Source organism: Heptranchias perlo, unplaced genomic scaffold (assembly GCF_035084215.1).
Source record: "Heptranchias perlo isolate sHepPer1 unplaced genomic scaffold, sHepPer1.hap1 HAP1_SCAFFOLD_54, whole genome shotgun sequence".
Classification (NCBI taxonomy): domain Eukaryota; kingdom Metazoa; phylum Chordata; class Chondrichthyes; order Hexanchiformes; family Hexanchidae; genus Heptranchias; species Heptranchias perlo.
This window is the reverse complement of record NW_027139559.1, coordinates 5998567-6011068: the sequence shown is the minus strand read 5'-3', so window position 1 is coordinate 6011068 and position 12502 is coordinate 5998567. Positions and strand designations below refer to the sequence as shown.

At 41.7% G+C, this 12502-nt stretch overlaps 1 protein-coding gene across 1 annotated transcript in view; it reads left to right on the top strand.

The window, feature by feature from the left end:
- Window positions 1–12502, top strand: part of LOC137315196 (C-C chemokine receptor type 3-like) — a 46517-nt gene that overhangs the window by 2144 nt on the left and 31871 nt on the right. Inside the window, exons 2-3 of the mRNA XM_067980075.1 lie at window positions 8466–8782; window positions 10666–10775. Of these exons, the coding sequence (XP_067836176.1) occupies window positions 8466–8782; window positions 10666–10775 (427 nt within the window). The remainder of the gene's footprint in view (window positions 1–8465; window positions 8783–10665; window positions 10776–12502) is intronic.

Here is a 12502-nt window from a genome sequence, read left to right as displayed (position 1 = left end):
ACTGACTGCTGGAGCTCCGGGTAAGTCATTGTATCTCGCTATAAACGGCCAAGGTTGAGAGAGATCCGGAGCCTGAGTAGATTCGGTGCTGAAGCTGGCCAACCAATACACAGAAGCAATGATCAAATCAGTAGAATTTGGACCAACAGCCAGGACGGTAGAAGACAAGTTAGAAGAAGTTGTGATCGAACTGCAGTCCTCTCGTCGGGTTGCAGTTCAGATCGCTGAGAAACAAAAGAGACCGTCAGTCGCTTGAGGCAGTGCAGTGAAGATTCAAGAGGTTGATCCCAGTGTGAGGAGTCTGAATGATGAGGAAATATAGGAGAAACTTGGACTTGTCAGCCTAGAAATGAGATGCTTATTGGATAAAATTAAACATAAATCTGGAATATTACTTCAAATTAAACTGACAGTATAGGGCAAGGGAGCAGAGGTTGAATCTAGTAAAAGGCAAATTGAGCAAGTTCCTCCTCACCCAAGGCGTTGTGAACTTGTGGAAATTGCGGCTTTTATTGTATCACCGCTCTCCTCATGTATTGATTCCGCCTCACTGTAATTTACCGTGTTTCTGGTCTCTCCCTATATCCAGATGTTCGGAGGTAAATCAGTTTAGCTGTAAATATTCATTCTTTTCCTTTACAACATGATGGTCACTGATGTTGGTTCTCCTGGTTGATCAGTTATGTATTCTCTAAATGTGTTTAATGCTACTATTGTTCTTACACTTATTGCCGAATCATTGCTGTCATTAGTGTTACTGGTTATTCACTATATCCAGCTGTTTATTCCCTATTTTTGAATTTTTACTGTTGTTCTTATATTTATTGTCCTATCTTTGCTGTTACCTGTTTTCTTTGTTGATTAAAAAATCAAGTGATTCATTCAGTGAATCATTGTAACTGTTCGTGTCATTTACAGCGCGTTTCACCTTAATCAGAAGAAAATATCGGGCTCGCAATCGCTGAAGCAGAATTTCCCCGTGTTTATCACATTATTTCTTCCAATCTCTCTTTCCATTTTATGTTTCTGATAATGCTCCATGTTTTCAGGATATGACAGTTGTGCCCTTGCCATAGTTCAATGAGAGGGTGCAGAATGTTTTGAGGAGGGAAGGCGAAAAGAGAGAACACGTATTCCATGTGGGAACTAAGGACATAGGATGGAAAATGTCGTCATCCTACAGTCAGAGTTTCAGGAGCTAGGGAGGAAGTTAAAAAGCAGGACCTCAAGTTAGTAATGTCTTGATTACTCCGAGTGTTGCACGCTAGTGAGCACAGTAATAGTAGGGTAACACAGGTTAATGCATGGCTGGAGCAATGGTGCAGGAGGGAGGGCTGCAGATTCCTGGGGCATTGGGACCACTTCTGGGGCAAGAGGGGTCTGTACAAGATGAAAACGTTGAACCTCAAAATAGCTGGGGCCAATGGCCCCGAGAGAGGATTAACTCATGTTGTAGGGAAGGATTTAAACTAATTTGATAGGGGGTTGTGTACGAGGTTGAAACATTGGAGAGGAGAAAAATGGTCCAAAGATGACAGGGGGCGGGGGACAAGTAGCTCGAGAGTAAAGAATAGTTCAGAAATAGGAGACCTCGGACAGGGGCAAATGAGAGGCGATCTAAGATAATTTTAGACCCAAAGTGAGTAAACGCACGTACTGTGGCAAATGCGGTTGGTGAGGTGCATGATCAAGTCTCAACAGGGGACTATTATATTGCGGCAATAAGAGACACCTGGTTCAAAGAAGAGGAGAATCGGTTACTTAATACTCCTGACTTCTAGGTATTCAGGAAAGATAGAGAAAGAAAGAAAGGAGGGGCTGGCATGATTGACCAAATAAACTCTTATAGCTATGGAACCGGATTGTGTAGTTGAGGGGTCAAAGACATAATCTATTTGGTGGGATTTAAGGGACAATGAGGAGCTATTAAATTACTCGTGCATAATATAGGCCTCCAAATAGTGGGAAGGCGATCGAGGAGTAAATTTGCAGGCAAATTGTAGAAAGATGCCAGAAGTATAGATAAGTGATAATGGGGGAATTAAAATATCACAATGTTGACTGGGCAGTAACAGTGTAAAGGGCAAAGAGGGGGAGGAATTCCTGAAATGTGCTATTGAGAACTTTAAACTTATAGAATCTTATATATTTACGGCACAGAAGGAGGACACTCGGCCCCTCGTGTCTGTGCCGGCTGAAAAAGAGCTATCCAGCCAAATGCCACTTTTCAACTCTTGGTCCGTAGCCTTGTAGGTTACAACACTTCATCTCTTTTTAAATGAGTTGACGGTTTCTGCCTCTCCCACCGTTTGAGGAAGTGAGATCCAGACACCCACCGCCCTCTGGCTGAAAAGCTTTCTCCTCAACTCTCCTCTAATCCTTCTACCAATTGCTTTAAATCTTTGCCCCCTGGATATTGACCTCTCTGCTAAGAGAAATACGTCTTTCCTATCTACTCTATCTAGGCCCATCATAATTTTATACAACTAAATTAAATCACCCCTCAACCTCCTCTGTTCCAATGAAAACAACCCCAGCCTATCCAATCATTTGCCACAGCTAAAATTCTCCAGTACTGGCAACATCCTCGTAAATATCCTCTCTACACTCTCTTGTGTAAACGCATCTTCCCTGTAATGTGGTGACCAGAACGGTACGCAATACTCTATCCGTGGCCTAACTAGTGTTTTATAGAGTTCCAGCATAACCTCCCTACTCTTATATTCTAAACAATTTTACAACACCAAGTTATAGTCCAGCAATTTTATTTTAAATTCACAAGCTTTCGGAGGCTTCCTCCTTCGTCAGGTGAACGATGTGAAAATGAAAACCTCGAAATGAAATCGCATTTATAATTCACAGAACATTATATTCTATGCCTCGGTTAATAAAGGAAAGTATCCCGTATGCCTTCATAATCACCTTAACTACCTATCCTGCTACCTTCAGGGATCTATGGGCATGCACTCCAATGTCCATCTGTTCCTCTACACTTCTCAGTATCCTCCAATTTATTGTATATTCCCTGGCCTTGTTTTTCCTTTCCAAATGTAAGACCTCACACTTCTACGGATTGAATTCCATTTGCCAATTGTTTGCCCACCTGACTAGTCCATTGATAACTTCCAGCAGTTTCCAGATTTCTTCCTCACTATAAAGCAAGCAGCAAATTGTTGTATTTTCTTCATACTTCTTAATCGTGCCCTTTACTTTTTGGAAAGTACGTTTCCATACCAACCAGCAGGGAAACGGTGCTGTACCTCGTTCTGGGGAAATAAATGGTGTATTTGGAGCAAAACAGTCATTGAACAATGGAAGGCCTTCAATGGGGTGTTGGTTCAGGTACAAAGTTGACACATCCTGAAGGAATGCAGCGGCATCCAAAGCTAGAGCCCCCAGAATGATTGAAAAATAGAGATTAAAAGGAAACAGAAAAATGAGTTTTACGATGAACGTAAGGTTCATAATAAAGAAGGGAACCAAGCTGAATACAAAATGTAGAGATTAGATTTAAAGAAGGAATAAGAAGGGCAAAGAGAGAATATGAGAAAAGATTAGCAGCTAACTTAAAAGGAAACCCAAAAGACTTCTGCAAACAACAAATAGTAGAAGGGTAGTCAAAGGAAGGGTGGGAACGAATAGGGACAACAAAAGAGATCTTCTTGTGAAGGCAGAGTGCATGGGAGAGGGTGTTACCACTGTAGCAGTAAACGAGGAGTAGTTGTGATAATCGATGGGATAAAGCGAGATAACGAGGAGGTAATTAAAAGATTGGCAGAACTCAAAGCAGAAAAGTCACCCGATGTAGATGTGATGCATCCTAGATTATAGAGGGAATTGAGGATACAAATTGCAGAGGCACTGGCCACAATTTCCAAGTTCTCCTTTGGTATGGAGACGAAGCCGGAGGACTGGAGGATTGCAAATCTCACACCCTTTTACATAACAAGGGAAAGGGATAAGCCTGGCAATTGGAAGTGAGTCAGCCAATCGTCAGTGGTTAGGAAACTTTTCGGGATGGTCATCCAGGACAAAATTACTTGGCATTTGGGAACGTATGGGCTAATAAAATGAAGACAGCACGGATTTGTTAAAGCAAAATCGTGTTCGACTAACTTGATTAAGTTATTTGATGAAGTAACGTAGAGGGTTGATGAGGGTAATGCGGTTTATGTTGTGCATATAGACTTTCAAAAGACATTTGATAAAGTGCCACATACCACATTTGTTAGCAAAATTAAAGCCCATGGGATTAAAGGGACAGTGGCAGCATGGATACAAAATTGGCGAAGGGACAAAATGTAGAGAGTCCTGGTGAACGTTTGTTTTTCAGACTGGAGGGAAGTATACAGTGTTGTTCCCCAGGAGTCAGTATTCGGACCACTGTTCTTTTTGATATGTATTAATGACCTTGGGTATAGAGGATATATTTTCAAAGTTTGCAGAAGACGCGAAACTCGGAAATGTATTAAACAATGTGAAGGATAGTAACCCACTTTCTGATGACATCGGCAGACTGGTGAAACTGGCAGATGCAATTTAACGCAGAGAAAAATGAAGTGATGTATTTTTCTCGGAAGAATGACGAGAGGCAATGTAAACGAAATGGTACAATTTTGAAGGGGTGGAGGAGCAGAGATAACTGGGGGTGTGTGTACACCAATGTTTGTAGGTGGCAGGAAAAGTTGAGCAGGCTGTTGAGAAAGCATGTGGGAACCTGGGCTTTATTCATAGAGGCATAGAGTAAAAAATCAAGGAAGTTATATAACATTGGTTAGGCCTCAGCTGAGGCATTGTGTTCAATTCTGGGCACCACACCATAGGAAAGATGTAAAGGCATTAGAAAGGGGGTAGAAGAGATTTACGAGAATGGTGCCAGAATGAGTGACCGCAGTTATGTAGTGAAACTAGAGAAGCTGGGATTGATCTCCTTAGAAGGGAGAAGGTTTGGGGAGATTTGACAGAGGTGTACAAAATCATGAGCGGTTTAGACAGAGTAAATAATGGGAAACTGTCTCCAGTGGCAGAAGAGTCGGTAAAAAGAGGACAATGATTTAAGGCGATTGGTAAAAGAGCCAGAAGCTCTTGAAGGAAAAAATATGCAGGGCGATGGGCAAAGAACAATTGATGGTCGTGATCGATATCTGTTTCAAAGAGCCAGCACGGGCACAATGGGCCGAATGACCTTTTCCTATGGTGTACCTACTATGAATGAATGAAAGGCACTCGCTTTTTACTGTTAGCTCCAGGTAGGACTGCGTCATGTATGTTCCATTTTATTAATAGAATCGTAGAAACTGACAGCACAGTCGGAGGCAACTCAGACCGCAATGCCTGTGCCGGCTCATTATATGGGCTGGCCAATTTAGTCCCACACCCCATCTTTCCCCCATAATCCTGCAAATGTCTCCTCTTCAAGTTCAGGTCCAATTGCATTTGAAAGCTCCTAGTGAATCTGTTTCCACCACCATTTCACTTCGTGCGTTCCAGATCTCAAAAGCACCCTGTGTGAAAACAATTCTCGTCATTTCCCCTCTGTTTCTTTTGCCAATTATTTTAAATCGATGACCCCTGGTTACTGACGCACTTACCAGAAGCAATAGTTTCTCCCTATTTGCTCTATTGAAACCCCTCATAATGTTGAATACCTTTATTAGGTCTCCCCTTAACCTTCTCAGCTGTAAGGACAATTCCAGCTTCACCAATCTCTCCACATAACTGAAGTCCCTCATTCCTGGTATCATCCTACTAAACCTTCTCTATATCCTCTCCAAGACCTTGACATCCTTCTGAAAGTGTGCTGCCCAGAATTGTACACACTACTCCAGCTGAGGCCTAACTAGTGATTTGGAAACATTTCGCATGGCTTCCTTGTTTTTGTATTCTATGCCCCTATTTACAAAGCTAAATATCCCATATGCTTTCTTAACTGCCTTATCAACTTGCCCTGCCACGTTCAAAGATTTGTGACTATGCACCCTCAGGTCTCTCTTCTCCTGCACCCCCTCAAAATGGTGACATTGAGATTATACTGCCTCTCCATGTTGTTCCTCCCAAAATTCATCACGTGCCTCTTATCCGGATTAAATTGCAACTGTCATGTGACTGCCCATTTCACTCGTCTGTCCATGTCCTCCTGAATTCTGATACTAACCTCCTCACTTACTACAGTGCCAAGTTTTGTATCATCTACAAACTTAGAAATTGCATTCCCAGCCACAAGACCAAATCATTGAAATATCACAAGAAAAGCAATGGTCCGAATACCGACCACTGTGGGACCCACCGCATACTTCTATCCAGCAAAAAAAAAATCCGTTCACTCCGACTCTCTACCTCCTATCTCTTAGTCAATTATGTACACAAGTTACCACCGTCCATATAATCCCATGTGTTTCTATTTTCCGAGTAAGTCTGTTACTTGGTACTTTATCAAATTGTTTTTGAAAGTCCACATATATCAGATGTCCTGCACAACCCTCAACAGACATCTCTAATACTTCATCAAAGAACTCAACCAGGTTTGTGAGAAACGATTTGCCTTTAACAAATCCGCGACTGACTGTCCCTTATAAACGTATGCTTCGCCAGGTGAGAATACATTTTGACCTTCACAATGGTCTCTAATAGTTTTCCCACCCCTGCCATTAGACTTGCTGGCCTGTATGCTCAAGGTTTAACATAAAACACAGGGTGATATTATGACCAATGTCCCAGGATCATTGGTCAGTGAGCATCATTGGTAACCATAGCAGATTCTCCTTTCCTATCCCAGGATCATTGTGCAGTGCGCATCAGAAGTGTCCATCGGAAATTCCCGCCTCCCAAACCGAGATTAATAGGCCAATGATCAGCAGTGGGACATATAAACAGTCGAGTTAAAATCACAGTCCATACTGATAAAGTGTTTGTGTATGTGATTGAAAATTCATCCTCGCTGTGATGTGGAATATTCCGATTATTTATAGTAGGTGGGGAGGTTCTAATTGCAACAGTTTGATCAATTACAGATTGTAATTTGAAGATTAAAAAGAAAACAATTGAATTAATTCCTCATGAATCGATCATTTTACCAATTATTTGTGAAACTGATTTCTGTAAAGTCTGACTCCCTCTCTCTCTTGAAGCCGTTCTCTGTTCGATGATTCTAGTTCCAAAGGATCACTCTGGTACACTCGATTCCTGATTTGATGTACCATAGACCTCATCCGCCCTTCATTACCACATCCAGGTACACATTCTGAACGTCTGAATAATGGCAGAAGATGATTCTCTTCTGTGGACCATCACAGCTCCCTCAATCATCTCCTTCCCCGCCATCCACACATATACTTTCTAGAAGAGAGAAACTGAAGGATGATCAGATACATAGAGTGGGGGTGGGGGGTATTGCCCTCCTTACCACACGATCACTCGGAAGTGATCCAAAGATTGAAATTGGTTCTATTCAACCGTCCCTCACCCAGGATCATTGGTCAGTGAGCATCATTGGTAAGTATAGCAGATTCTCCTTCGTTATCCCAGGATCATTGTGTAGTGAGCATCAGAAGTGACCATGGGAAATTCCCGCCTCCCAAACCGAGAATAATAGGCCAGTGATCAGCAGCGGTGACCATGGGCGATCCCTCTCCTCAACCAATGATCATTGGGCAGTGACTATGGTGGATTCCCCTTCTCCATACCTGTATCATTGGGCAGTGATCAGCAGTGACCATGGGAGATTCCCCAACCTTAACCCTGTATCATTGGACAGTGATCAGCACCAGGGACCATGGGAGATTCCCCTTCCCCAACCCTGTCTCAATGGGCAGTGAGCAGCACCAGTGACCATGGGAGATTTTATCCTGCATTATCCAAAAGATCTGCGGCAAATGGCACCAGTTAACTGCTCAGTGACTTCGATCTGGAAGTTGATCTGGGAGCTGTTGGTCTTTTTGGATTCCCATTACAGAACGCCGTGTTTTCACGTATATTCGCCATTTTCCGCTTGTTATTTTTCATATTTGTTTCAATTGTCATTTAATAACTGCTGCCCGCCACCCTACCACAGACCACTCTATCATTTTCTCCCCCGACCACCTTTTCCCTGACCATCGATTTGCTAAAACGTTTTTCATCTCTAACGCCTTCCAGGTCTGAAGAAAGGTTATCGACTTGAAATGTGAACTATTTATCTCTCTCCACAGATGCCCCCTGACCTGTTGAGTGTTCCCAGCATTTTCTCTTCTTATTTCAGATTTCAAGCATCTGCAGTATTTTCATTTGGATTTAATGAGAGTTGTACGTTTATTTCCAATTGCAATGCTGAGTAATTTTGCTTCAAACCCACTCAAAGGCAGAAAGTAATTAAACTTTATCTCTGGATGCAGCAACATCCTGAAAACCGGAAAAAGAAATATCTCAAGCTGTCTCTTTTGCTTTAAATCTGATGTCGAATTCCGCAGTTTCTTTCTTTTTTCTTACAGTTAATTTAGTGACGATTGTGATCCTGTCTCGGGGAAAGTGCGGTCTCTCCAAATGTGTCACTCGCTCCCTGGTGGCCATGGCAGCGGCGGATCTACTGGTCGTTATCATCGATCTGATATTGAGGCAAATTCCTATTACGTTTCATTCTCTGTTTGTTTTTGTGCTGGAAATTAAAGTCTGCCATATCCACGCCGTCCTTCTTTACGCAGCCACAGACTGTTCTGTCTGGTTCACCGTCACTTTCACCTTTGATCGATTTGTGGCCATTTGCTGTCAGAGGTTGAAAACAAAATATTGCACCGAGAAAACGGCGGCTGTAGTTTTAGCAACAGTGACTGTGCTATTCTTTTGTAAAAACTTAAGCTTTTACTTTACGTATACAGGCCAATATCTACTTGTCAATGAACCCCGATTTTGTTTTGTAACATTCAGTGTTACATATTCACAGATGTGGAGAGCAATTGAATTCCTATATTATGTTCTAACCCCGGGGGTCCCATTTGTTCTAATTCTGCTGCTCAATGGTTTAACCGTCAGACACATTTTAGTGGCCAACAAAGGCCGCAGGAGACTCATGGGCCACAGCAGTGGGGAGATTCACAGAGACCCAGAGATGGAGAATCGAAGGAAATCCATAATTTTACTGTTTCTTATCTCGGGGAATTTCATCCTGTTATGGGCTGTGTTTGTGGTATATTCACTGTGGAGACGATTGTACTATTTGGGGTATGATAATGTATTTCCACCACAATATGTATTAGAAATAGGATTCATGCTCCAGCTCCTGAGTTGCTGCACAAATACCTCTATTTATGCAGTGACCCAGACTAAATTCAGAGAGCAGTTCAAGAGTATGGTGAAATATCCATTTACTTTCATTGTTAATTCCATTAAATAATGAAACAATGGAAAACTTTCCAGATCGCAACTCATAGGAACTTATGAACTGGTAAAAGTAAAAAGAAAAAGGTCCATCTAATTTGCCTTCTACCATCCTGGTGAACCCATGATATAATGATAATGGAGCTGTTGACTAATAATAGCAATCAATCTCTATCAATGGGTCTACTACAGACCCAGATATGAAGTGAGGAAGCCCCACGTGACGGAAAGTTTTATAAACCATACGTCCAAGCCATCTGCTCCGTTCAAGAATGCTAGACTCAATGTTTCTCAGTACTCAAATTACTGATACACTGTGTCGCAAAATGTTATTTTCTGAAATAAATCTCTCTAATTTTCATTTGAATTAATCAATACTAACTTTCTCCACCGTCTCCCTGTGGAAAATGTTCCATACATTGATCACTCGCTCACTGAAATATATTTTCTCTGATTAGTTTTGAATTTATCATCCTTCAAACACTGACCATTTCCTCTGGTTTTACTGTTCTGGACAACGTGAAATAGGTTGTAATGGTCTATAGTATCCAGTCCATTTAGAATCCTGGTAACAGCAATCATATCGCATCTCAACCTTCTCTTTTCAAATGAGAATATGTCCAATTTGCGTCATCGCTCCTCAGAATCTAATCCCTCCATCCACTCAATCATTCCGTTTGGTCACTTCTGTACCTTTCAATTGTTCCAGATCATTATTACATAATATTATATGGTATTTAAAGCACAAGAACAGTCCATTCGATCCAACAAGTCTTTGCCGATGTTCATGCTCCAGACTAGCCTCGTTCCACATTACTTCATCTCATCTTTTTTTGTATTGTGGAGACCAAGAATTATTGCTGCGGTAGCTTCTATTTACTCTCAATCGGGACTCCCAGATCTTTTTCATTTCCCATGCATATTACATACTTACTATTAAAGAAACAACCACTTCCTGGATCTTTCATCCCCATATGAAGCACGTTGCATTTCTGGAAATTGAATTCCACCTGTCACCTGCCTGCCCAATCCCCAAGTACTGTCAAATCCTCTTGCAGTTTATCTTATTCAGCTTTGTCGTCCACCTTCTTCATTAACTGATAATTTAGCCACTGTGCTCGTGTTTCCGAGCTCTAGATAATTTATAAAGATATTAAATAAAATAAGCCCCAAAACAGACTCATGTGGGACCCAACCAGTTACATTCTCCCAGGCTGATGATAATCCCTGTTCCACTAATCCCTGGCTTCTATCGGGCAACCAATTGTATATCTATTGTAAAATATTTCCACTGATTTGTGCTTTAATTATTGACAGTGCCACCCTTTCCGAAGGAGCAGTATCAAAGGATTTACTGAAATCCAAGTGCACAACCGTCATTTCCTTTCCCCTAACAAGCTCTTTTGTCACACCCTGAACGAAAACCAGTAAGGTAAATTGGCATAAACTCCCCTTCATCAACACATACTGGAGATCTATTGTGACTTTACGTCTATCCAGATGCTCGATGATTTGATCTTTAATGAGGGTTTCCATATCTTTAGCCATTCTCCACCCGGCCTCTGATATCAACCACAGTACGGTTTGTATTCTCTGAAACAACAGGGGCATGAACAGTTTGAATTGATATAGCGGTTATATTACAGATGGTGTCCGGAGCAGATGATGGAAACAGTCATGACGCTCTAGCCTGGGATTAGATACTTTTGGTGATGGGTGGAAAATTTCAACTGTAGTTATTAGTCCGACACACTAAACTTTCTAACAGTCTGACCCATGATGAGTGGGCGAAAGTTTCAAGTTTGGGAAGTTGATAAATTTGGCGGGTGTTTATCGGGCGACCGAATGAATCAATACCAGTGAGGTGTGAATGTTAAATGGTAAAGAGATAATTGGAGAAGTCAGTTGAAATATATCAAATTATAAGATGTTTTGGCAACACTGATCTCTCATCAAGCAACTGTCACTTGCCTGTTTCCTCTTGTTAAGATCTGTCGTCCTTATTACTGATATTGTTCTGAGTTTATCCCCCTCCGTAAATGTTCCACGATAATAAAAACACAGAAACATTTCGATATCGTTGGCAGTGCAAGTGAGAGCGGTTCTTGGTGTGAAATTATCCCAAACACACATGTCAACTCCTGCTTGATTAGTGCAATAATTTTGGAGACTTTGCTCCGATATATTTGTTTCATATTTCTGTTTCTTGGGGAATATTGCTCCGAGTTATACATTCATTGTTCATTTTATAATGTGCTCGGTCAAAACCAACACCGACAACAGCTTGCGTTTATAGAGCGCCTGAACCGGGTAAAACGTCCCAAGGCGCTTCACCTGAACATTATCAAATAAAAATGTGAAACCGAGCCACATAAGGATTAGGACATGTGATCAAAAGGTTTTAAGGAGCGTCACCAAGCGAAATCCCGAAAGACAGCGGTCACAGCGCATCACCACAGTCCACAAACCAAGTCGCTCACCAACTCATTCTAAATGGCAAACGAGCTTACAAATCACATCAAAAAACAAAACAAATCAAGACGTAACTTCAATCACTCCTCAGATACAGCAAAGTCCGAATAAACAGCTCAACATTGAGGAAATAAACACAGCAATGAAAATACTGAATTGTGGAAAGGCATTTTCACTTGATGGTAGATTGAATGAATTATTAGTGCATCTCGAGACAAGAGCACAGGAATGGCTAATTAACTTTTTTCGTGGAAACATAAAGAAACAGAAAGAGGGTTGGGTCAGTGTTAACGTTTGGGTCCAGCTCCTCGGGCCAGTTCCTCGATTCAAAAAGATGCTGGCTGATCTGTATCTTAACTCCAGTTACCCGAATTTTCTTCATATCCCATGTGATACACTTAACCAAGAAAAATCTATCGATCTCAGGCTTGATAACTTCAATTGACCTCGAGCTTGCACGGCCATTGGGGTTGATTGTTGCATAGAGACAATGCAGATATTCAGGGCTGTGGAGACAATCCAGGCACTCAGGGACGGGTAGAAAATGCAGATACACAGGACTGTGGAGACAATGCAGATACTCAGGGCTGTGTTGATAATGCAGATACTTAGGGTTGTGGAGACAATGCAGATACTCAGGACAGTGTAGATAATGCAGATACTCAAGGTTGTGGAGGCAACA